We start from the raw sequence: 25,531 nt of genomic DNA, 5'->3' as shown, positions 1-25,531 counted from the left end.
GGTTCTGACATTGCAGTAAATCGCGCTGATTAAATCTAACAATTGCTTATAAATTATCATTTCACACAAAACCGTGCAAAGTAGCTATACTATGTTCTCAAATTGTTAATGTTAACAACGTCAGCAAGCATTGCGTGACTACATCATGTAATGTCCTTCCGATATTATCCTTGTTTTCGCATGGGTCCGGTTGCAGTCTCTTTTTTTCTGTAGCCACTCCGAAGTCCGAACGAAGTCTTTTGCATGTTACAGCGGGTGAGTCTCTAGTTGTCACTGATGATGATCGTCGTTTGAACCTTTCTGGATCCGCCATCAAATTGATAAGTTTAATTATATCAAGTGCTGTGAGAAAAGGCTATAAATCTCTACCTCCAACATCCTCACACGCAATATAGCTTATACTAGCCGAGACTCCTTCTTTATGTGTACAGATGTGACGTAATGACGCAAAGACATGTTCGAATCTCCCGCGGAAATCCACCAGTACCACTAAAATTAAAAACATTATTACAAGCTTACCGTTTTGCATCGAGCTAAGGCAAGCAGATAGTTTTGAACACTGGCTGGTTATGTATTTTATCAAATATGTATTTTGGATCATTTTTAACCCAAAAAAAGCTACGGACAGCAGCTTTAACAGTAGTTAATAAAAATACATTGTTCACTGTTAGTTCATGTCAGCTCTGGCCCATTAAATAATGAGATTACACTTTATTTTAAGGTGTCCTTGTTACAGAGTAATTATATATTTAAGAGCTGAGTATTAGTAATGGTAACACTTTATTTCGATGGTCCACTTAGAAATTCTACTAACTACAAGTAATGTTGCAACTATATGTCAACTAACTCTCATTAGACTATTAGTAGACTGTCTGCTTAATATCTGCTAACACTTTGTTTTGATGCTCCGCAACAGACATTCTACTGACTATAAACAACTTTTCAACTACATGTCAACTTATTCTACTAACCCTAACCTAACAGGCTACTAAAAGTCTGCTACAGTCTACCAATGGGCTACTTTATTGGAATTTAGTTCAAATGTAGTTGCAAGTTACTTATAAGCCGCGTTTCCACCACATGAACTTTCCCCAGGAACTAGGAACTTTGGCGTGGTACTCGGTGTGTTTCGACCGCAGGATCTAAACGAAGTTCCAGGTAAAAATTTCCCCCTCAGAAAGTTCCTGCTTGCGAGGTAGTACTTTTTCAAAGTTCAGGAGCTTTCAGGGGTGGGACTTGGGCGCTGAACATGCTAATTGGTTGAGTTCATGCTGCATTTTGATTGGTTGACTCCACGCAGCATTTTATTTCAACCACCATTTTTAAAAATGCGGTGCGTGCAGTCCTACATCACCAGACTAATTTTCCTAATCTTCACTGCACTTTAAACCATGGTGTAAATTCAGAAAGCAACAGGTCTTGGGGAAAAAGTTTGGTAACGCTTCCTTCTACAGTACAGTACTTATGTGTACTTACAGTGTACCTAGAAAGTACTGGCTAATATAAGGTAAGTACATGGGTTAGGGGTAGGTTTAGGGGTAGGTTAAGGGTTAGTACCTAGTTATTACCCAGTAATTGTAATAACTATAATAAGTACATAGTATGTACATGGGTAACAGGACTGTAAAAGGAAGCGTTACCAAAAGTTCTTGGGTCAAATTGTTCCAGGTAATTTCGGTGGCTATAGTTAGCATAATAAGTAAGTGGACCACCAAAATAAAGTGTAACCATATTAATTAACAACATGTACAGCACTTACTAATTGGTTAAGGTTAGGATTAGGGATTGGTTTAGGATTAGATGCATGTAATTATTATTCCTAATTTACTGTTATATTACTATACTACAGGTGAGCCTATATAGCGCCCTCTAATGGCTTGTAGTGTTTCTACACCATTCCATTCTTTCATTACAAAAATAACTGTTACAGATTTTTCATTCTGTTACATACCCCCTCCCATGTTTTTAAAATTTGTCACATCCGTGGCAAATTTTCAAATTCCGTACATGATATGAATCAATGACTGTCGGATCAGAAATAAAAGAAACCCGATAGTTCACAGGACCTAGCTTCTTTAATATTTTTGCAGGCCCTTTCCACCTTGGAGATAATTTGGCCATGAAAGCATCATCGGCCTTGGATAACGGATGAGATCGCACCCATACCACATATCCTTCACAGAACTCTTGGTTATTTCTTCTCTGATTGTTATACTTTCTTTGGTGCTGTTGTGCTTTCTCCACATTAGCTTTAACCAGATCAATTAGCTGAGCATGCCATTCCAGAGTAATGTAACTCTGATGATCTGGATCTGGTGGATGTTGAATTGCTCGTTCCAATGGCCCTTTCAACCTTCTTCAGAGAGCGATTTCCGCTGGCGAGTATCCTGTGGTTTATTGCCATGCCGAATTCAGTGCAAAACGAAATTCCGGAAGCCACTGATCCCAGCTTCGGTGGTTCTCTTTTACATAGGACGCCAGCATCGTTTTAAGGTTCCTATTGACTCGTTCTGTTAAATTACTTTGAGGATGATAGGCTGTAGTTAACCTCTGAATGACTTTTCATTGTTTGCAGATAGTTGTGAGGAGATTTGACGTGAACTGCCTTCCACGGTCAGACACCAGGTAAGTTGGTGTTCCCCAACGAGTGAAAATCTCTTCAATGAGAATTCGAGCAATAGTAGGAGCTTTTGCGGCTCTCATTGGAAATAATTCCACCCATTTGGAGAAATAGTCCACAACTACTAACAGGTACTCACGTCGCTTTTGAACTCCTTGGAAAAGGACCCATTATGTCAATCCCCATCATATGTCCTGGCTCAACTACTGGTACACTCTGCATCATACCTGCAGTCTTAGTTGTTGGTGGTTTGTATTGTTGGCATACCGTTCATACTTTGCAATACTGCCAAACGTCACTTCTTATGCTGGGCCAATAGACAAAATCAAGCAGTCGCATTAGGGTCTTGAAACTTCCTAAATGGCCACTCAATGGATTGTCATGAGCATAGGGTAAAAACGTCTTTCTGAAAACAGCTGGAATCACTATTTGCACTACTTTCCTTCAGGGACACTCCTAAAAAATTACTCCATTTTTGCACAGATAGTGAAATCGCATTGCATCATCACTTTTTCTCTGCAGATTTTGTGACATCAAATTCTGGATCTCCTTGTCATCTTTCTGAGCTTTGCCGACTTGCTCAAGATCAACAGGTAGAGTGTAGTCAGGTGAATTATTTTTTTGTGCTGTATTTAAAAAAATAGACTCAGTTTCTGTGTGGTACTTTCTCGACAGGGCATCAGGAACCACATTGCATTGTCCCTTACGGTAACTGACAATGAAATGAAACCCCTGGAGCCGTATTGTCCACCTTAACCTAGAGGATGGCTTTGGATGTTGGAATGCCCAGACCAATGCAGCATGATCTGTTACCACCTCAAAAGGTTTGCCCTTCAGGTAATGTCTCCATTTTTCTACAGCCCACACGACTGCTAGGCACTCTTTTTCTGATGTAGAGTATGCTCTCTCCGCTCCCTTCAAAAGCCGAGATGCATATGCCACCACTCTTTCTTGTCCTTATTCTTCTTGAGTTAAAACTGCCCCCAACCCATTCTCACTGGCGTCTGTCTGAACTTTAAAAGCACGGTTTACATCAGGTGAGATTAGAACCGGAGCACTGATGAGATCTTGTTTGATCGTCTCAAAGGATTGTTGGCAATCTTCAGACCATACTCATTTTGCCCCTTTTTTCATTAGAGCATGAAGGGGAGAAGCTTTCTTAGAAAAATTCTCAATAAACCTATGGTACCAACCTGAAAGACCCAGAAATCTTTGGACTTCTTTGACTGATACAGGTACCGGGAATGATTGGACAGCTGATATTTTTTCTCCAGATCTGTCTTAACTCCATCTGCCGAGATGACATGACCTAGAAATGTCAGTGATGGCTTGGTGAAATTGCATTTCTTCAAGTTAAGAGACAAACCAGCCTTTTGAAGACAAGTAAATACTTTCTGGAGATGTTTAATGTGGGTTGAAACAGAAGGAGAGTAAACCACAATATCATCAGCTGGTGTGTGGTGAGCGTTCTGGCGCACTATGGCTGCCGTCGCATCATCCAAGTGGATGCTGCACATTGGTGGTGGTTGAGGAGATTCCCCCTTCCATGTGAAGCGCTTTGAGTGCCTAGAAAAGCGCTATATAAATGTAATGAATTATTATCAATGTAGACCAGGCAGAATTTGTTTTTGTGCTCTCTTAGCAGCTGTTTTATAAGCCTCTGAAAAGACGCGGCCGAGTTTTTAAGACCGAAGGGTAAACACAAAAATTCATACAATCCTAAAGATGTGCAAAACGCTGTTTTTTTAAACACTGGACCGGTCCATCTCCATCTGCCAATAACCACTTTTAAGGTCCAAAGCACTGAAAACTTTGGCTCCATTCAGTGATTCCATTATATCAACAATTTGCGGCATAGGATAGGCATCCAGGTGAGTCTTTGCATTCAACCCTCTGTAATCTACACATAGTCTCTTGCTCCCATCCTTCTTGTCTACCACAACCACTGGTGATGCCCACGGAGAGGTAGAAGGCTGAATGATTTTCTTTTCAAGTAATTCCTTCCCTTGACCTTCCATAAAATCATTCTTATAAGCAGAGACTTTGTATGTTTTTTTTTCTTACCGGTTGCTCGTCAGTTGTGATGATCTGATGTCGAATAATGCTGGTTCGGCCTAGACTTTGTGTACATACCGTTGGCCATTGTACCATCAGGTCTTTTAGCTGTGCTTGTATCTCAGGAGTTGTTTCAGCATGCTTTGCTGCTTCAGAAATGAGATGATGTTCCTCTTCACTTATGGCAGGATCTTCCTCTGTACCCAAGATAGCCATGTAAAAATGGTTGGTGGATGGTTCATCATGGAAAGAAAAAGGCAATGTACATTTATTTTGTGTTACCTCAGGCAAATGAAAGTTCAAGGTGTTAAAATCCAAAACCATTTTAGATTTTTTTCTAAAAGTCAAGACCCAGGATTACTGATACTGCTAAATCACAAAAAAAATCCACTTTAAACTTTTCTTCTTTGATCTCACATATCCATCTCACCTTTCCGATAGCTTTTTGACATTGTCCATTTGCTAAAATAAGTTCTGATTGCTTGTATAAAACTGATCACTTCCTTTCTTGCTCAGTTCCTTCCAGATCTTTTTCTGGACAATCGAAAAAGTGCTTCCAGTATCAATTATAGCATCAATGTTAGTGTGATTGATGGTCACAGGTAGTTGAAGACCCTTTGCTAGCGTTATGTTGATCGACCGACGACCAGCATCAATTGACTTTCTCTTTTTGACATTGCTGCTGGTGATTTCCTATTTTGCTTCTCACTATTAACTAAACTCCAGTGGTTTTTAGCTCCCATCCAATCCTTCTCAATCTTTGTCCCCAAACGAACTAATTCATCGACTGTGTTTGCAGAGCTTCTCAGCAAACTGGCTCATTTTGGGTTGCAGTTTCTGAGAATTGCATTCACGATCTTTGTTTCAGTAATTTTTGGATTGTTTCTCATACAAAGGGCTCTATAGTGGTAAGCAAAATCCCGAATACTCTCTTTATTCTGTTGTCTTCTATTTACGAGTCTCTGTGCAGCCACTTCTTTAAAATCCTCATTTAAAAATGCGAACAAAAACTTATCCTTAAAGCTTTTCCATGTACCTACTTTCTTTTTTTCAGCACTCCACCAGTCTTTTGCTGTCTCTTTTAACACCACAGCCAGTGCTGCCAGTATTTCTTTAACAGGCAACAGGCGGAGATTAACATACTCCTCAACTCTCTCAATAAATACAACTGGATCATCAACACTCAACACACATCAACACACATTGGTGAAACTGGGAAACTCTAATTTACCCGGCGGATTGTATGGTGCTGGTATCGTAGGCAAAGACATACACGGTTGACTCGATTGACTAAAAGTGTCAATCATTTCGTTCACTGGATCTCTCCTCTGAATGAATGCTTCATCGGAGAAATCCTCAACGGACACGATCTCATCCCTATCCATTTTTAGACTATGGTGTTTGCTATAAGTTCTTTTATTTGATCCTTTCTTAAAATTATTTAGTGATACACCCTCTAGGTTCAAGAATCTCTTAGTCAGAGTCCCTGTTTTGGCGCCATTTTTGTAACTTTTCTCTTTTTCTCTGTTTTTCGATTTAGCTACTAATGAGGGTTTATCACACAGTTTAAAAAAACTGTTTAATAAACTTAAGCAAACATTCTACCGACTTTTGATTTTTTAGGTGTTTTATTCCCCCAATGCTGGAACTTTCTAATAATTATTCAAATGAAAGACTAGAAAAACATTGTCTTTCATTTCACACACACACACAAAAAAAACAATACTCTTAAGGTTCTTATCTGAGATGAAGTTCTGTCCCGTGACAAAAAATAAGTTATGCAACTTGATGAAAACATTGAGTGTGCTGAAATTTGTTGCTATGAGGAAAAACATTGAGTGCGTTGAAATAATTCTCTCTTCTGTAGCATTGTCCATTTCGGCTGGAGACAACCAACAAAAACAAATCCACTCCAGGCCAGCAACCTTTTAAACCCATCCTAACTTACTTGCTTCCCAACTCACCCTAAGGTGTGAGTAAATGATCAGTTTTTACATTGAGCTTAAAACCCCAAGGTTTCTCAATGAGTCACTTTTTTGAGGTAGCCACCAAGAAACATAGGCCGTTTCTCAATACCAAGTACGCAAACTTCGGACTTGCGTCCTTGGTAGTTCGGACTTGCCAAGTTCGACTCAGGAGAACGAACTCCCGAGGACGAACTCCCGAGGACGAGAGGACGCGAGGACGCGAGTCCAGTTATTCTGCAAATGGAACAGTGCGTTCTTGATCGCGCCACTCAGCACGCTCTGGCTACTCCGGTTATCTCTTTTATGTATATATTAGTCAACAATAAAACGAAATATGCTATAAAACACCACTCTGCCTCTTTTCATTTAAAAATCTTAAACATAGTAGCCTAATGGACATGTGGTTCAGGCAACGCGTACATTATCTTCACTGCATATATTTATAACAACATGAACATGATCTTTTTGTTTTCATTTTAAAAATATGAAACATTATTGATTTTTATTGACATTTAACAAACAGAGACAGGGTTGTGTCATTTTATTTTATTGTACATATAGTGAAGAGAATGTTAAAATAAATATAAAAATATATTTATATTTTAAAGTATATAAAATAAAATTACACAACCCTGTCTCTTTTTGTTAAATGTCAGTTTTAATTATCAATAATATCTACAATGATAAATAAGGCAAACAATTCAAACATAAGTAAGCTCTCTAATAGGGTACAAAGTTAAAGTTAAATAGCCTAAATATATAAAGTTATGAAACTTCACTTTGCTCTCAGCCAAAAATATTTTTTGCCATGGAACAAACAATAGTTTAATGAGACCAAAGATCGACTTATACACAAGACGAATTATACGTCAAATTTATCCACTAGACTAGAGAAATCAGAGCCAGCGGCAAACGTCAGAAGCACTAGCCGAGGAAAAGCTGTTCCAGTCGGGGTTGATGAGCGTTGAACACCCGCGGTGAACGCCTGGATGTCACAACTCCGAAAACGTCAGATACATTTTTCAAATAGGCACTATCTTTATAAATAAACCACAGATTTGAGCTTTAAACAACCACATTCTCGCCTGAAACACTCTTTAAATTACATTTCATGACACAATAACAGTAGTATTTTGATATTACTCGGGTTTTCTCCTCTGCTATTTACGCTTGCTGGTTGGTGTGAGATGCATTCTGGGATACCTGGCTGTCTCAAGTCCGCACAAGTCACCTCTCGATTAGTCTCAGCCTCAGACGTCACGCCCACGGAACGTTGGCTAAACGTCTGATGCATATGGTACACTTAACTGGAAACACTTCAGGAATGTCGAAGTCGTCATCTGATTGGTTGAATTTTATCGGATTTCCGGGGGGCGCGAGTGTCGCGTTTATTTTCGGCCCGCCGGGAAACAAAGCGCAGACGTGTGATTGCGGAAGAAAAACTGTTGTGTTTACATGAGTGACAATGAGCATTTATCAAGATCAGCTAAACGTAGGATTCTCAAAAGTATGCGAGGTTCACGGCGTAGACTCTTTAAGAGATGTCCAGGAGTTTTGTTTGAGGCACTTAGTGGAGACAAAAAGAGATATTTTAGCCTGTTTGCCGACGGGATTTGGGAAGAGTATTATTTTCCAAGCCTGGCCGACCCTTTGTCAGCATTTAGAAGGATTCCCAGCAGATCCAATTTTACTAGTTGTGTGTCCCCTTCTATTTATTATGGAAGATCAAGTGAAGTAGCTAACTGCGAAGGGGATATCAGCCGCGTTTGCGGGCAAACATGAAACAACAGACGCTGACATCGCAGCTGGCCGATTCAGTATTGTGTTCGGTTCTCCAGAATTGCTTGTGGGTGTTAAAAAGTGGAGAGATATGCTTCAAACAGATGTTTACCGCGAGCGTCTCATCGGTATGGCTGTTGATGAAGTGCACGCCATTGTTGTTATACGTGCACGAACAGATCAATGACTTACTGCTTGTTTTCTTCTCCTTCTTTGATTTTCTATGCTGACTGACTTGTTGCACGCCGGTCTGTTGTTGTGGGGACATTTCCACGCCCCGAAACGTGACGCTGAACGAAACGAACTGTAATTGGTTGTTTGACATGTCGGTCAAACGGCCTTATGGGCGGGCCTTGGCCAAAGAAAGCTGCTATGAATTCCAGACCTTCAGCCGTCAGTCTGAAGGTCTGGCTACGCGAGACTACCTCTCGATACATCCTCGGTTTTGGTCTTGGTCTTGTCTTGGTCTCAGACCGAGACAGTGGTCGGGGGATTTAGCAATACAATACTACAATATCCACGGCGATATCCGGAACGGATTGAAGCGCGCGTCCGAGTGAAGACAAGTGCGGTGTGCGCGAGCCACGCGAGAAAACACTGTATCCGCGCCACTGATCGCAGCGGCAACGAACACTTTGATCACTTGATTTAAAAAAACACATTGGCCTATCATGTACAGTTTTTGATGTATTAATATTTAGTAAAACACATATCAGTGACATGATGGGTTTTAACTTCATTCAGGAGATTTTGGGTAACGTTAACTGCACAGCACAACTGACAGATGACATTGAGCGCACCGCCAACGGTGTGTGTGTGTGTGTGTAACCCTAGCGACAAAATGACCAACTTTCGGATCCTGCACTTAAGCCTATAATTTTGTTTTTAAAAATATAATTATGTATTTAAAAGTTGCAAAATGGATTCATTTGGAGACTTCGAAATCGGCAGAGATAGGCAGGCAATGCAAAACAAAATCTTACAAGTTATTACTTAGCTTCAACACTAGTCTGTTTTTTTCCCTCCGGTCTCGACTTGGTCTCGGTCTTGGTCTCAACTTGGTCTGTCTTGGTCTTGGCCTTGGTCTTGTCTTGGTCTCGATACCCTCTGGTCTTGGTAGTGTCTTGGTATCGGTTTAGGCGGTCTTGACTACAAGTCTAATCCTCGGTAAATGGGGCGGATCAAGAACACATCCGGTGATTTGAACTGGACTTGGCTAGATGTGAACTTTGAATTGGAACAGTACTTGGGCAGTGACTGATGACGTTTCACAAGTCCACAAGAACACCAGCAGGGAGGCCAGCAGGGGGTGCTCACCCTGTGGTCTGTGTGGGTGTCCTAACGCCCCAGTATGGTGACGGGGACACTATACTGTCAAAGAGCACCGTCCTTCGGATGAGACGTTAAACCGAGGCCCTGACTCTCTGTGGTCATTAAAAATCCCATGGCACTTTTCGTAAAGAGTAGGGGTGTAACCCCGGTGTCCTGGCCAAATTCCACCCATTGGCCCCTGCCAATCATGGCCTCCTAATAATCCCCATCCACTGAATTGGCTCTATCACTCTCTCTCCTCTCCAACTATAGCTGGTATGTGGTGAGCGCACTGGCGCCGTTGTACTGTGGCTGCCGTCGCATCATCCAAGTGGATGCTGCACACTGGTGCTGGTTGAGGAGAGAACCCCTGATATGATTGTAAAGCGCTTTGGGTGTACAGTAGTACATATGAAAGCGCTATATAAATTGCCTCATTCATTCATTCATTCAACACAAGTACAGACAAGAATGCATATTGAGAAATGGCCATAAGCTCCCACTACCCAAACTGACTTACTTCTTCATGTCAGCTTTCCCCTTATATGCCAAACAGGTGAGCCTATATAGCGCCCTCAAATGGCTTGTAGTGTTTCTACACCATTCCATTCTTTCATTACAAAAATAACTGTTACAGATTTTTCATTCTGTTACATATTAACTGAGGAAATAAAAAAATACAAACCAAAAAATAATTTTGACATATTCTGTTGTTTTTATGAGTGTTGTGTGTCTGTCATAGAGCTGTACACTGTGACGGTACTGACAGAGGCTGCTATGATGGGAGCTGATATAGATGGAGATGTCCTGCTCTACCTGGACATGGCCCAAGTAAGTGTACATCTGACTGAGAGAATGAAAATGGATCGCTGTCAAGTGAAATTCTATCCCATTTGCACCACTAAGGGATGGCTGATTGTAAAGTCTGATACAAGCATTTAGTGTATTTGAAATAGGCCTATATTTAAGAATTAATCTGGATATTTTAATTTAGCATTAAACCTATATTCTAAGAAACTGAACACTGCTACACCATTACACTAACACTGAGAGCACAAAACTGTACGGATTGCTATTATTCTGTGCAACATGCATGTTAGGCTAAATAGTTAACTAGCTTGCTTAGCATAAGCTAACTGGAAACACACGCACACACAAAAAACACATTTGTAATTTGACCATCTACTGCTGGGTATCACGTTTTGAGTTTTGTTTTTTGATCTGTGTCTTCTGTTCTGTTCATGTTTGAGTTTCTTTGTTAATCTTCTAGTCTGTTAATTAGTTCAGTCCTTCTCCATTCTGTCCTTGTTTGTTTCTATGGTTACATATTGATTCGTTTCTTCAGTTCAGTTCTAGTTGGTTTCTCCCTTTGTTTGCTCTGTATATAAGCCCTCGGTTTGAGTTCCGGAGTTGAGTTCTTTGTTCCGGTATTAGTCGTGTTTAGTTGTTGTGTAGGGCTTTTTTCTACGTATTCCTGTATTTTGGTTGGCGTAATAAAATAAACTTTCTTTGGATCCTGACTCCTACTTCCTGCTTGTGTCTGAACTACACACCATGGTAGAATACCAGAACCTTAACCGAGACTCAATCATGAAAATGTCTGAGGAACATCTCCTCTCCCTCTGACAGAATGGATGCCCCCTGGAGCGGTTTGTGGAGGAATTTTTGGACTATTTCCATATGGTGAGCTGGTGCGATTCTACGCTCAAGGCCTACTTTCGGATGGGAGTGGATGATGAGTTATATTAGTTCCTGTCTCCTGGTCATTATAATTTACCCTTAGTCGATTTCATTAATTACGTCCTCTGGCTATATTGTTCTGATTTTGTGGTTGAAGTCGAAGAGGACAATACAAACCCTCATCCAGTCCCATCCATAAAACATTTGGGCACTCCAGCTAACCTCGAGCCTGTTACCAAACCCTTAACATTCCCTCCCACCGGGACCATCTTATCTGCTCCAGAGTTCGCACCAGTCCTTAAGTCCACTCCAGAGTCCACTCCAAAGTCCGTTCCAGTGAGTGATATCTCTAGGTCAGTGGCGGCTTCTGGTCTTTCAAAGAGGGGAAGCTCTTTTTTTTTTAAACTCGACTGTCAATTTTGTGCTCACACAAAATGAGACATGAAGAACAATGAGAACACTCATAAGCCACGTGTTCCCACAGAACATGACAACATGAAAGGACACACAGCTAGTGTAAAACACAAGCTGTGTGCTACACAGCACAAGACAAAACATGACATGAAAGCACGCGGCCGATGTAAACACGAACCGCGTGCTACACAAAATACAACACACTGAACAGAGCGAACACGAAACCGCACGCGAACACGACAAAACAGAACGTTATGCACGAGAACGACCATAAGCTCATCCTGTGCACTCACAACAGAAAACAAACACGCAGAGCATGCATGTCCGAATCCCGACACAAAACCGAAACCGAACTAGACAGATGTGCTGTGATTCAAACACCACGCCCGCACATGTAACAAGGCACCTGACATCGACGGACGGAGGAAATGTGGGAATTAGGTTAAACTGTGAAATGTATGATGAAAATTGCAAATACCAAGAAATATGTTACAGCAGTTCGTCTTTCGAGTACGAAATCTTGAATAGCTTCCGCGTCAGCGACTTTTTATTGTGCGAAATCGCGGTCAATCAAAAGGAGATGCAGTCCTCCAATCATCACGCAGACGCCCGGACTCCAGGCCAGCCCACTTCTCTATACACCCCAGAGACGCTGAGCGTCCGTGCGCGGGACATAATCGGAGCATTTATCCAATGACCGTTTAGTTTCGAAGCACTGAAAAAAACTGTTCAAAGCAGCCCCATTGAAGTCAATGGACGCTGAGCTTCAACGGGGAAATGCCATAGGGAAATGCACTGTGACGCGCTACAGGAATGTATGAGAAGGAGATCGAGTCAGCCGACCTGCTATATGTAGCTGATTCTGAACGAACTCTTCTTCGAGATGAACGTGTTCTAACGCATTTTTAGTCAATAAAATGTTAACACAATAGTACACATTTGACCATACATTTTTTGACGTTATAGGGGAAGCTGAGCTTCCCTTGCAGTCTTAAAGAAATCGCCAGTGCTCTAGGTCCGTTCCTGAGAGTGGAATTCCAGAGTCCGTTTCAGTGAGTCTGCTCCAGAGAGTGAAATCCCTGAATCTGCTTCAGAGAGTGAAATCCCCAAATCTGCTCCAGGGAGTGAAATCCCCGAATCCCGCTCCAGAGAGTGAAACCCCCAAATCTGCTCCAGATATTGAAACCCCCGAGTCCGTTCCAGTGAGAGAAAATCATGACTCCGCTCCAGTGAGAGAAATTCCTCAGTCCGCTTCAGTGAGTAATGTTTTGGAGTCTGCTCCAGAGAGTGACATGCCCAAATCCAATACAGAGAGTGAAATCCCCGAATACACTCCAGCGAGTGAAATCCCCAAATCCGCTCCAGAGTGTGAAACTCCTGAATCCGCTCCAGAAAGTGAGTTCCCTGAATGTGCTCCAGAGAGTGAAACCCCCGAATCTGCTCCAGAGATTGAAACCGATTGAAGAGAAATTCCCGAGTCTACTACAGTGAGAGAAATTCCAAAGTCCGCTCCAGTAAGAACATTTCCAGAGTCCACTCCCCAGTCCGCTCCAGCGAGTGAAATTCCTCAGTCTGCTCTAGTGTGAGAAATTCCCCAGTCCGCTCCAGCGAGTGAAATTCCTCAGTCCGCTTAAGTGAGTAATGTTTTGGAGTCTGCTCCATAGAGTGAAATCCCTGAATCTGCTCCGGAGAGTGACATCCCCGTATCCGCTACAGAGAGTGAAACCCCCAAATCCGCTCTAGAGAGTGAAATCCCTAAATCCGCTCCAGAGAGTGAAACCCCCTCCAGAGATTGAAACCCCCGAGTCCACTCCAGTGAGAGAAATTCCCGAGTCCGCTCCAGTGAGAGAAATTCCTGAGTCCGCTCCAGTGAGAGAAATTCCAGAGTCCGCTCCAGTAAGAAAATTTCCAGATTCCACTCCAGTGAGTGAAATTCCCCAGTCCGCTCCAGTGAGTGAAATTCCCCAGTCCACTCCAGCGAGTGAAATTCCTCAGTCCGCTCCAGTGAGTGAAATTCCAGAGCCTGCCCTTCCTGTCTGCCCTGCTGGGATCAAAGAGATGGTCCTTAACATTTATATTGCTGCTGTTATGTTAGTTTCAGCCACACACATCCACTCACAGGCCATCCCAGAGCTGCCCACTCTCCCAGACATGGCCAAGGAGGCCGTCCCAGCGCTGCCTGCACCTCCCTGGCTTCCTGTATTGCCGGCACACCGTAGGAGGGGTACCACCTACCCCCTTTTCCAGCCCTTCGTCAGTCTCCTGGGCACCCTCCCTCCTGTTGGACTTTTTACGGCGCGAGGACGTGCCTTCCGGGAGGGGGATGTACTGTCACTTTTGAGTTTTGTTTTTTGATCGGTTTCTTCTGCTCTGTTCATGTTTGAAATTCTTTAATCGTTAATCTTATAGTCTGTTAATTAGTTCAGTTCTCATCCGTTCTCTCACTGTTTATTTCTATGGTTACATATTGATTAAGTACCTCAGTTCAGGTGTGTCTTTGTCTGCTGTGTATACACTCACCTAAAGGATTATTAGGAACACCATACTAATACTGTGTTTGACCCCCTTTCACCTTCAGAACTGCCTTAATTCTACGTGGCATTGATTCAACAAGGTGCTGAAAGCATTCTTTAGAAATGTTGGCCCATATTGATAGGATAGCATCTTGCAGTTGATGGAGATTTGTGGGATGCACATCCAGGGCACGAAGCTCCCGTTTCACCACATCCCAAAGATGCTCTATTGGGTTGAGATCTGGTGACCGTGGGGGCCATTTTAGTACAGTGAACTCATTGTCATGTTCAAGAAACCAATTTGAAATGATTCGAGCTTTGTGACATGGTGCATTATCCTGCTGGAAGTAGCCATCAGAGGATGCGTACATGGTGGCCATAAAGGGATGGACATGGTCAGAAACAATGCTCAGGTAGGCCGTGGCATTTAAACTATGCCCAATTGGCACTAAGGGGCCTAAAGTGTACCAAGAAAACATCCCCCACACCATTATACCACCACCACCAGCCTGCACAGTGGTAACAAGGCATGATGGATCCATGTTCTCATTCTGTTTACGCCAAATTCTGACTCTACCATCTGAATGTCTCAACAGAAATCGAGACTCATCAGACCAGGCAACATTTTTTTCCAGTCTTCAACTGTCCAATTTTGGTGAGCTCTTGCAAATTGTAGCCTCTTTTTCCTATTTGTAGTGGAGATGAGTGGTACCCGGTGGGGTCTTCTGCTGTTGTAGCCCGTCCGCCTCAAGGTTGTGCGTGTTGTGGCTTCACAAATGCTTTGCTGCATACCTCGGTTGTAACGAGTGGTTATTTCAGTCAAAGTTGCTCTTATATCAGCTTGAATCAGTCGGCCCATTCTCCTCTGACCTCTAGCATCAACAAGGCATTTTCGCCCACAGGACTGCCGCATACTGGATGTTTTTCCCTTTTCACTCCATTCTTTGTAAACCCTAGAAATGGTTGTGCGTGAAAATCCCAGTAACTGAGCAGATTGTGAAATACTCAGACCGGCCCGTCTGGCACCAACAACCATGCCACGCTCAAAATTGCTTAAATCACCTTTCTTTCCCATTCTGACATTCAGTTTGGAGTTCAGGAGATTGTCTTGACCATGACCACACCCCTAAATGCATTGAAGCAACTGCCATGTGATTGGTTGATTAGATAATTGCATTAATGAGAAATTGAACAGGTGTTCCTAATAATCCTTTAGGTGAGTGTATATGCCCTCAGTTTAAGTAAGTCTTTGTTCCGGTATTAGTCGTGTTAAGTTGTTGTGTAGTGCTTTCTCATACGCATACCTGTATTTTGGTTGGCGTATTAAAATATACTTTCTTTGGATCTTGACTCCTGCTTCCTGCAAGTGTCTGAAGTGAACTACATACTAGAATAACTTAATAGACTTGTGCCACATATATGCATAATGTATTTTTATGCATAATGAGAGTTAGTTGACATGTAGTTACAAAGTCACTTATATTCAACAGAATGTTTAAAAGGGACCATCAAAATAAAATGTTACAGAATAAATGTCTAACATGTGTGAAAATAATATCTATAATGTAAAGTGATTCCCATTTTACTATGTGATATTATTTCCTTAATCCTTACTTTCCTTCCTGTTGTTACAAATAGCTGTTCAAGACTTAAATATACTGTATTTAATCATATGAAATTCAAAACAAACATTTAATACAAAGCGAACAATACAAGTGAAAAATGCATTTCTCTATATGAAAACCAAGACATTTAAATAATTATTGCTAAAATAATTTTTAATTTAAAACAAAACAAAACGTATAAACAGCTTATAATTGAAAAATAATAAATAATAATAATGAATAATAATCCCCACAAACTCTATACAACAAATAATCAACTTAAAACGTATCACAAAAATGGTTGACTTTTAAGAACATTTTATCATGGCATTCCTGCAGAAATACCTCCATGTTATCCCTGAAAACGAAATTAATAGGATTCACATGAATAATATCTCTACTGTGAAAAATGCAAAAATAATTTATATTCATATATAATAAATACAAAACCTACAGTGATTTTACTGCAAAGGATATTTACACCTCCCAATCTGAAAAGTAATCAAACTGACCACAGAAAAAATATTGTATACAATAAAGTATGACAACAAATTCAAGCTTCGATAATAAATAGCAAAAGATGTGCACAGTATTATTTTATATTTTTTAGCAGCTAAACACTTAATATATAAATTAGTTTACATCATGACAGAAATATTATAGACAACTCATCGTATTCCCCATCATGCTTGTCATGCTTGATGCAGGTCTGCAGGTGGATAGAGTATATCTCGGCTTACTGGCTTTATTGCATGGCTTTTTACCAAATAAATAAATAAACATGAAATATTGCTTACAATTAGAATCAAGTATTCCAGAGAGATTGTATAAAAATGTGATATTTGATCATTTTTAATTGACATAAAGAATCTATGTTTTAGGAGTGGTTAGGAACCATTTCAAAATCTATGATTTTCTCTCTAGTGTTTTCATCTTTGTGATTGTTCCCATTAGTTCCACTGTTCTCATCAGATGACTGATTGGTGCCTCCACCACATCTGCACCAACTACAACAGAGTCTGTCGCAAATTCCCTCGTGACATGAAGGCCAAATCTACAGGTAATTCAACTGCCTTCAAATCGTTAGCTGCCATCTCTTTAAATATTACATTTATTTTAACTTCAAAATGAATATTGAGACATGACATTAAATAAGTAATGGAACAATGGATTTTTGTAAATAATGAGTTATAAATAGTTATTTATAAACATGTTAATGGCAAAGGTGTAAATTCACTCTATATAGCACAAACGGGGCTACCATAATCTGTGAGCAACATGTATGTACATGTTTGTATTTTTGAGAGAATATTATTTATGCATGGTTATTGAAAAACTTAAAAATAAAAGTTTATGAAATAAGGCCACAAAACACATATTGATTATTTCTTCACAAGACTTTTGAAAATTGTATCACATAGTCTAGAATATTTGCTCCAAAACTATGTGAGAATCATCCTGACTACTCATTCAGATAAGTCAATAAAGTCTTTTATAATGTGTATGACGTGTTTAGTGTGAGAAAGCTTTATGCAAGGAGGCGTGATCTCTCATTAATATGTATGGCATTTCACACCTGAGAAAGACAAAGACCCTCCCATAATGGCCCTATTAGGTGCTATCAGGCCCCATTACGAGGAGCCTTGCACAAAGAATGAGGAGATTTAAAAAAGAATGGCTTTTAGATTGTTTGGATTTATTTTACAACACAACATAATCCAAAGATACACAACGAAGGACAAAAAAGCACATTAGTAAACACACTGATCTAAAAACAGAGGCTTGCACAGTCACACAGCATTGTCCCATTCCTGAAACATAGTACATACCTGTCATTTCCAAGGTGTTTGATTTTTCATTACAGTCTACTGTGAATGTTGAAGTCAGCAGGACTGATATCAAGAGAAACTATATGGCTGCACGACTTTGGGCATGCATTGTAGATTTTTCTGGTTAAAATAGCTTTTTAATTATAGGCTATATATATATATATATATATATATATACACACACACACACACACACACACATACTGCTTAGAATTAGAAGTGAACACACCCATGCTAAAGTTGACTAAAAAGAGGAATAAAAAATCTTAATGCCTCAATTAAAAAATGAGGAAAACTCTAACCTTTATGGACGTGAATAATGTCCCTGAATTCTTTGTGAATGAATAATGTATCGCAAATAATTAAATGTTCTTCTTTAAAATACAGGGTGCATACGTCTGGACACTTCTATTCCCAGAAACTCCTAACAAAAGCTGATGTCTTTATTTTGAAGCTTATTTGAAGCTTATTTGATGCTTATTTGATTTGAAAAACTTTATCCAAAACTAGTCAACGAAATTTTGTCTTTTATTTCGTCTGTAACAGTGCGTATATGTGCGTTCATTCATTCATTTACACACACACACACAGAGAGAAACATGATTCACATTTAAACAGTATGCTATTTTTCCGTTTACAGACACTAACATTATTATATCGCGATTAGAACAAAGCACAGCCATAAAACACTTACAGTTCTCAGCTGAATCTGTTGCTCCTCCTCGAAGTGAAACCAGCACTTCTGTATTAAATGTCCCAGGATTATTCCTCAATCATAGCCGCGCAAGACGAATCTTAATCTGACTAAAAAATATAGTGCGTTTACAGCATTTGCCTGGGGGCGTTTATCTATTTTGCAAATGGCCTCAACACATTATCTTATGAATAGCGCGCTCTGCGAGTGGGTGTGAACAAATTAACGATAATGAGCTGAGACAGGAGAAACTGTACTTCTCTTTAGTTTCAGACAGATGACATTGCAGGAGAATATTTGCTTTAAATGTGAATTTTTTTATTTAAAAAGTAGAAATTTAAAGCGTTCTTTAGACGTATGTTTCATGTTTGTATGATAAGTATTAGCGGAGTTTCCGTTCTTTTTCCAGACATGTTTCAGAAAGATTTTTGCGGAGACAGAGTGAGCTGAAAGCGCACCCTGTTTATTTTATTTATTTAAAAAAAAAAAAAAGGTTTTGATGTTAATGTGAGTGTACACAAAAAAAGAAGACCCTCTATAGTTTATAATCATGTATTGATTTTATTTATATGACCATAAATGACAGAGTATTTTAAGTCTATGTTGCTGCTATGTGAAAAAAAAACAGCAAAACGCGCGGGCGCGTTCTTGGTCCCCAGAGGGTTAATATTGTACAAAATGAATTAATAAATTAATTTATATTGTATACACTAAGGGGTCAGTTAAAAAATTGTTTTGGAAAGAAATTCATTCTTTTATTAAAATAGGATGCATTAAATTGAACAAAATTGAGAGTAAAGATTTTTACATTGTTAAATTGTTAGTTCCCTTTCGAGGGAACTCGTGATGCGTCAACGACGCTTTGGGAACAGCTTGAATGCGTCTGAAGCATCTATGTCAACTAGTCCAATGGAAAGAACGAGCGTCACGGGCGGGTGACGTCATGACCAGGAAGGGATAAAAGCACATCCGGTGCAAACCGGCATTAGCTTCTGTGCCTCAGCAAGCGATCTGTGTTATACTGTCTCTGTCTATTTATTGTTGTCTGTTGCATATATATTGGAAAGAGTTGTACAAACAGTGAGCTTCTCCCTGCCCGCGTTATTTAACAGGTGGGGACACACACAAGCTTTGTGTCATTTGTTTGGGAGTGGAGCATGCGGTCTCAGCCTTCGAGGGGGTGCCAGCATTGCGAGAGTGGTCAGGCTCGCGATCCTCAGGGTGCAGGACCCGCTGTTGCCGAGGCAACACGGAGAATGCATTCTTGGGGATCGCAAAAGGATCTTTCGGAGGGGTTGGAGACGGGTCCGAGGGCCTTTTCTCCTTCCTTACCCGGAGGATCCAGTGCTCTCCCCCCGGTGTCGGAAGCCCGCTCTTCCGTAGAGTCCTCCATTACTTCAGTGCTCTTCCTCTGAGGAGGTTGATGTAATGAGTATGGAGAGTGAAAGCACACACACTGGGGAAAGAGATTCGCCACCTGTTTCCCCAGCATATGAGGAGCTGGTGGAGGTGATGTCACGGGCTGTAGAAAAATTAAATATTGAATGGCCAGTTGAGAAAAGGGGCGCTCGTCCCAAAAGCAAATTAGACGAGCGCTTCCTTTCTTCAACCACATCATCTCCACCACGAGGCCTTCCCTTTTTCCCTGATCTTCATAGTGAGCTATCTAGATCGTGGAATAAGCCATACTTGTCACAACTTTTCAGCCCTCAGGTTCATTTATATTCAGGTATAAGAGGGCGGAAAGAGTACGGATATGAGGCGATGCCCAAGGCTGAACAGACGCTCGCGAGCTATCTGTCACCTGGTCCAGCATCGTCTCTGAAGGCCTCAGCTTTGCCCACTAAACCGCTTAAAGCAACTTCGGTTCTAGTGAGCAAAGCTTATACGGCAGCAGGTCAAGCTGGAGCATGTCTGCACACTATGGCAATGCTCCAGGCTTACCAAGCTGACCTGCTGGGGGATCTGAATAGGAGTGAGGGAGTTGGTCCTGACAAGGTTTGAGAACTTCGTCGGGCCACTGATCTGTCTCTCAGGGCAAAAAGGAGACCACCAGAGCAATTGGGCGGTCTATGGCAGCCCTTGTAGCTACTGAGAGACATTTTTGGTTATCTGGACGAAATAAAAGAAAAAGATTGGGCTTTTTTACTGGATGCTCCGCTTGAGCCTTCTGGTCTCTTCGGCGACGCAGTCAATGCGGTCGTCGAGAGATTTCAAGAGTCAAAGAAGCAAGCGGAGGCATTTAAAAAGTTTCTCCCTCGCCGTGTCCAGCCCCCTGGGGCTGCTGGGCGTGAGCAGCCCCAGCCGTCGAGCTCCTCATATCGTGCGCAACAGAAAGAGAGTGTTTCGTCTAGTTCACCTCCACATAAACACTGGAAACAGGCGCAACACTCTCAGTCGAAGTCTTCTAAGTCGAAGCCGGATCTGAGGACCGTTCTTCAGGCGAAGAAGACTTCGGCTCAAAAAAAGAGGTCCTGACGTCACTGGCGTCAGACCTGTGAGGACAGCCCCGACCGAAGTGGAGCGGTGTACACCTCAGAATACGGTGCCCGTTCCACTTCGGGTCCTCACGGGACCGTTCTGCCAACCCCGTCACCCTTGCTGCTTCGGGGCGCAGCGGTCTCCAGCGAGTCGCTGATGCTATGCTGCGGCACTGCATCGGATTTGCGCCCTCTGAGGGGGGTTCTAGAGCAGCCAGTTCAGGTAGTTCCTGCCATTTTGTTTCAGGCTCCAGAACTGGCTGTCTCGTTAATACCAGAGACCAGCCTCGAGAGGCTGGTTCCCTTAGTAGATTTTCTGGCAGCGTGAAAGCTACTGCCAAATATTTCTCGTTGGGTCCTGTGGATTGTAGAGAAAGGATACAGAATCCAGTTCGGTTCTCGTCCTCCTCGCTACAACGGGGTGTTGCTCACTGTAGTGCATCCCGAGCAGGCTCTGGTAATGGAGCAAGAGGTAAAGGCCCTGTTAGCAAAGGAAGCTATAGAACAGGTGTATTCACTCGACCGAGAGTCGGGTTTTTACAGCCGTTATTTCATTGTTCCGAAAAAGGATGGAGGGTTGCGTCCCATTTTAGATCTTCGTCTGTTAAATCGTTCAGTACAGAAACTCAAGTTCAAGATGCTGACACTCAAACAGATCGTGACTCAAAATCAGATCCGAGGACTGGTTTGTCACGATAGATCTGAAGGATGCTTACTTCCATGTCTCCATCCTCACTCAGCACAGGAAGTTCCTAAGGTTTTCTTTCGGGGGCAAAGAATACCAGTATCGGGTACTTTCTTTCGGTATAGCTTTATCACCCCGCACGTTCACAAAATGCATAGATGCAGCTCTAGCCCCGCTCAGGCTGCAGGGCATACGTATTCTGAACTACATCGACGACTGGCTGATTCTAGCGGAATCAGAGCAGTTGGCGGTTCGGCACCGAGGTGTTGTTCTCGCTCATATGCAGATGTTGGGGTTGAGGCTCAATGCCAAGAAGAGTGTGCTTTCTCCAGTACAGAGAACCCCTTTCCTTGGTGTGGTATGGGATTCAGTGACGATGCGGGCCACTCTATCGCCCGTTCGTGTAGCTGCTATCCTGACAGCCACAAAAGAGCTGAGGCTAGGCCAGTCACGCACTGTAAAACAGTTCGAGAGACTGTTGGGTCTTTTGGCAGCAGCGTCCAACGTGATACCTTTTGGCCTGCTGTACATGAGACCTTTACAGTGGTGGCTCAGGACCAGAGAGTTCTCCCCGAGGGGAAACCCACTTCGTATAATCAAGATCAAGCGGCGGTGTCTCCGCGCCTTTGTGGTTCTTAACCCAGGGTCCGGTGTTGGGAGCTCTTTACAATTGAGTTGCAATCTCGACAGATGCTTCCCTCACTGGCTGGGAGCGGTAATGGAAGGCCACTCGGTTCAGGGTCTGTGGAGGAGTCATCATCTCTCTTGGCACATAAATTGCCTGGAGATGATGGCTGTCTTCAATGCGTTGAGGCAATTCCTCCCAGACCTGAGGGGCCATCATGTGCTCATCCGTACAGACAACACATCGGTGGTCTCTTATCTGAACCGTCAGGGGGGTCTGCGTTCGCGTCCGCTTTGCAAGCTGGCGCACCAGATCCTCCTGTGGTCTCTGGGGAAGGTACTCTCCCTGAGGGCAGTGTATATTCCTGGGGACCAGAATATTGGAGCAGACATCCTGTCGAGGCAGGAGCTGAGGCCAGGGGACTGGAGACTCCACCCCGAGGCGGTGGAGAAAATTTGGGAGTTTTACGGCCAAGCAGAGGTGGATCTGTTTGCGTCTCAGCATACGACGCACTGTCCACTTTGGTTCTCCCTTACTCACCCAGCCCCCCTGGTGCTGGATGCTATGGTGCAGACGTGGCCGAGGCTACGTCTGTACGCATTTCCCCCTGTTGCTCTGCTCCCAGGAGTTCTGGAGCGAGTCCCCCAGTACGGAATAAGCCTACTGCTAGTAGCACCACGCTGGCCGAGTCGGATCTGGTTTGCGGACCTGATCCATCTCTTAGACGGTCCTCCCTTGGAGATCCCGATCAGGAGAGACCTTCTGTCTCAGGCCGGGGGCACAATATTTCACCCCCGGCCAGAGATTTGGAACCTGTGGGTTTGGCCTCTGAGGGGGCCCAACTCATAGAGAGTGGTCTCTCAACTGAGGTTGTTGAGACCATTCTAAGCTCCAGAGCTCCAGCTACTAGGAAATTATATGCGCTTAAATGGAGAGTTTTTTCTGTATGGTGTCACCGACATCAGTGGGATCCGGTTAACTGTTCTGTGAACACAGTACTCGAGTTCCTGCAGGAGCGCTTTACGTCAGGTCTATGTCCTTCCACGCTCAAGGTCTACGTGGCGGCCATTGCGGCTTACCACGCCCTGGTGGGGGGTACATCGTTGGGTCGAGACCCCCTGATTACACGTTTCCTTCGTGGCACATTGAGGCTGAGGCCTGCAACTCGCACTAGGGTGCCAGCTTGGGATCTTGCTATAGTAATAGAAGGCCTGTCTAGGGCTCCTTTCGAGCCCTTAGATTCGGTTTCAGAGAAAGTTCTTACCCTTAAGACTATCTTTCTGCTAGCTATTTCGTCCCTTAAGAGAGTTGGAGATCTTCAGGCCCTTTCGGTTTCCCCCACTTGCCTTGAGTTTGCGCCGGGGATGGTCAAGGCATTCTTATATCCAAAACACGGATACGTCCCTAAGGTGCCGACCTTGATTCCGAGGCCTATTGTGCTGCAGGCTTTCTGTCCACCTCCTTTTACATCTGCGGACCAGGAAAGGCTGAACCTCTTGTGTCCAGTGCGAGCATTGGACACTTATGTTCATCGGACATCTTCATGGAGGAAGTCCGACCAGTTACTTATTTGCTTTGTATCACCTAAGATAGGTCTTCCTGCTTCTAAACAGACGGTTAGTAAGTGGATAGTAAGTGGATTGAGGCTATTGCACTTGCATACGAGCTCACTCTACGAGGAGTATGGCGGCCTCTAAAGCCTTACTATTTGGGGTTTCTCTTCAAGACGTTTGTGATGCGGCAGGCTGGTCCCCACCGCTCACATTCGTTAGGTTTTACAGCTTAGACCGGGATGCTGCCCCAGGTTCTCAGGTGCTTAGTGCTTAGTTACAACAGACTAACACTCAGGTACTTGGAATTCTGGCGTTTTGGGTATTCTCGTTCCCAAAGCGCCGTTGACGCATCGCGAGTTCCCTCCAAAGGGAACGTCTCAGGTTACGACTGTAACCATAGTTCCCTGAGAAAGGGAACGAGACGATGCGTCACCCTGCCATACTTCCTGCATCCCTGTGATCGGCTTGCTTCGGCAATTTGTCGAAGCTAATGCCGGTTTGCACCGGATGTGCTTTTATCCCTTCCTGGTCATGACTTCACCCGCCCGTGACGCTCATTCTTTCCATTGGACTAGTTGACATAGATGCTTCAGACGCATTCACGCTGGGGGCGTTCCCAAAGCGTCGTTGACGCATCGTCTCGTTCCCTTTCTCAGGGAACTATGGTTACAGTCGTAACCTGAGACGTTCCCTTTCGAGGGAACTCGCGATGTGTCAACGGCGCTTTGGGAACGAGAATCAATTGCCAGGTTCAATTGCCAGGTACAGTGCCCGTGATGCATGCCCCTTCGGGTCAGCCCGTGTACTGGAGCTAAGTGTTCCTTATGTAATAATTCCCTTATGGTAATCCCATTTAAGGTATCCTCCATGATACAGTTTCCCTGACGGTAAACCTGTGTCTTCCCCAAGGCAGAGGTCTGTCTTTGCTGCCAGTCACTGTGCTAGTAGAAGTTCCTCCCTCTTCAGGTAGGACCTACCACAGAGACTTCTTTCCATGTGTGATGTATTCTCCACATGTTAACATCTCTTTGGGCAGGATGGTGTCTTCGTAGTGTTTTTTTTTTGTCATGGAAAAGAAAAACTGCCCCAGAGTCTGCACACCTGTGAATTTTCAAAAAAGAAAAGAAAAAAAATAGAAAAGGTCAAAAGACCGGCTGCGACCTATTCCCAGCTGAAGCTACCCATTCCCTCTCTGTCCCTGTGTGGTATGAAGGACTACACAGCTTACGTGGGGCGTTGGGTAGGTTACGATGTTGCGAGTGTGCTTCTTACGGCACGCGGTGGCTTGCCGACATCTGCACTGCCAAACATTGTAAGCTGCTGTGCCGTTTTCCCCGGGGGACTCCTAGTGTCAGTCTTCGGCACCACGTTGCAGTGACTCAGAGATAGGGAACAGAGGTTACTGTTGTAAACTCTATTCCCTGATGGAGGGAACAAGACGTGGTGTTTCTCCTTCCACAATGCTGAACTGCCCACTGAAATGGGCAGGACACTGTCTCGGCTCCTCAGCACAAACCTGAATAAGTAGATGTACGCCGGGCTCCTTTTATACCCGTATGGCCGGGGGAGTGGCACAAATTCCCCTCGCGCCTCGCCAATTTTCATTAGACTGTTCACAAATTATCAGAGGCGATTGGGGCTCCCAAGTATGACCCCTAGTGTCATTCATCGAGACTGTGTCTCGTTCTCTCCACGGTTACAACAGAAACCGAAACGTTTTTA

General features: G+C 43.0%; 1 protein-coding gene across 3 annotated transcripts in view; it reads left to right on the top strand.

Annotated features, from left to right (window-relative positions):
• The window catches only part of rhobtb2a (Rho related BTB domain containing 2a), a 47,173-nt gene that overhangs the window by 20,180 nt on the left and 1,462 nt on the right, over window positions 1-25,531 (top strand). For 2 of the 3 annotated variants that reach the window (XM_056246873.1, XM_056246874.1), the window contains exons 8-9: window positions 10,475-10,563; window positions 16,898-17,003. In XM_056246873.1, coding sequence (XP_056102848.1) covers window positions 10,475-10,563; window positions 16,898-17,003 — 195 coding nt within the window. Of the gene's footprint in view, window positions 1-10,455; window positions 10,564-16,897; window positions 17,004-25,531 lie in introns of those variants that run through there. The other variant, XM_056246875.1, reaches the window with a different exon arrangement.

The sequence above is a fragment of the Rhinichthys klamathensis genome, unplaced genomic scaffold (genome assembly GCF_029890125.1).
Source record: "Rhinichthys klamathensis goyatoka isolate OS25496 unplaced genomic scaffold, OSU_Roscu_1.1 h1tg000040l_1, whole genome shotgun sequence".
NCBI classification, from domain to species: Eukaryota; Metazoa; Chordata; class Actinopteri; order Cypriniformes; family Leuciscidae; genus Rhinichthys; species Rhinichthys klamathensis.
This window is presented reverse-complemented; position numbering and strand designations above follow the sequence as displayed.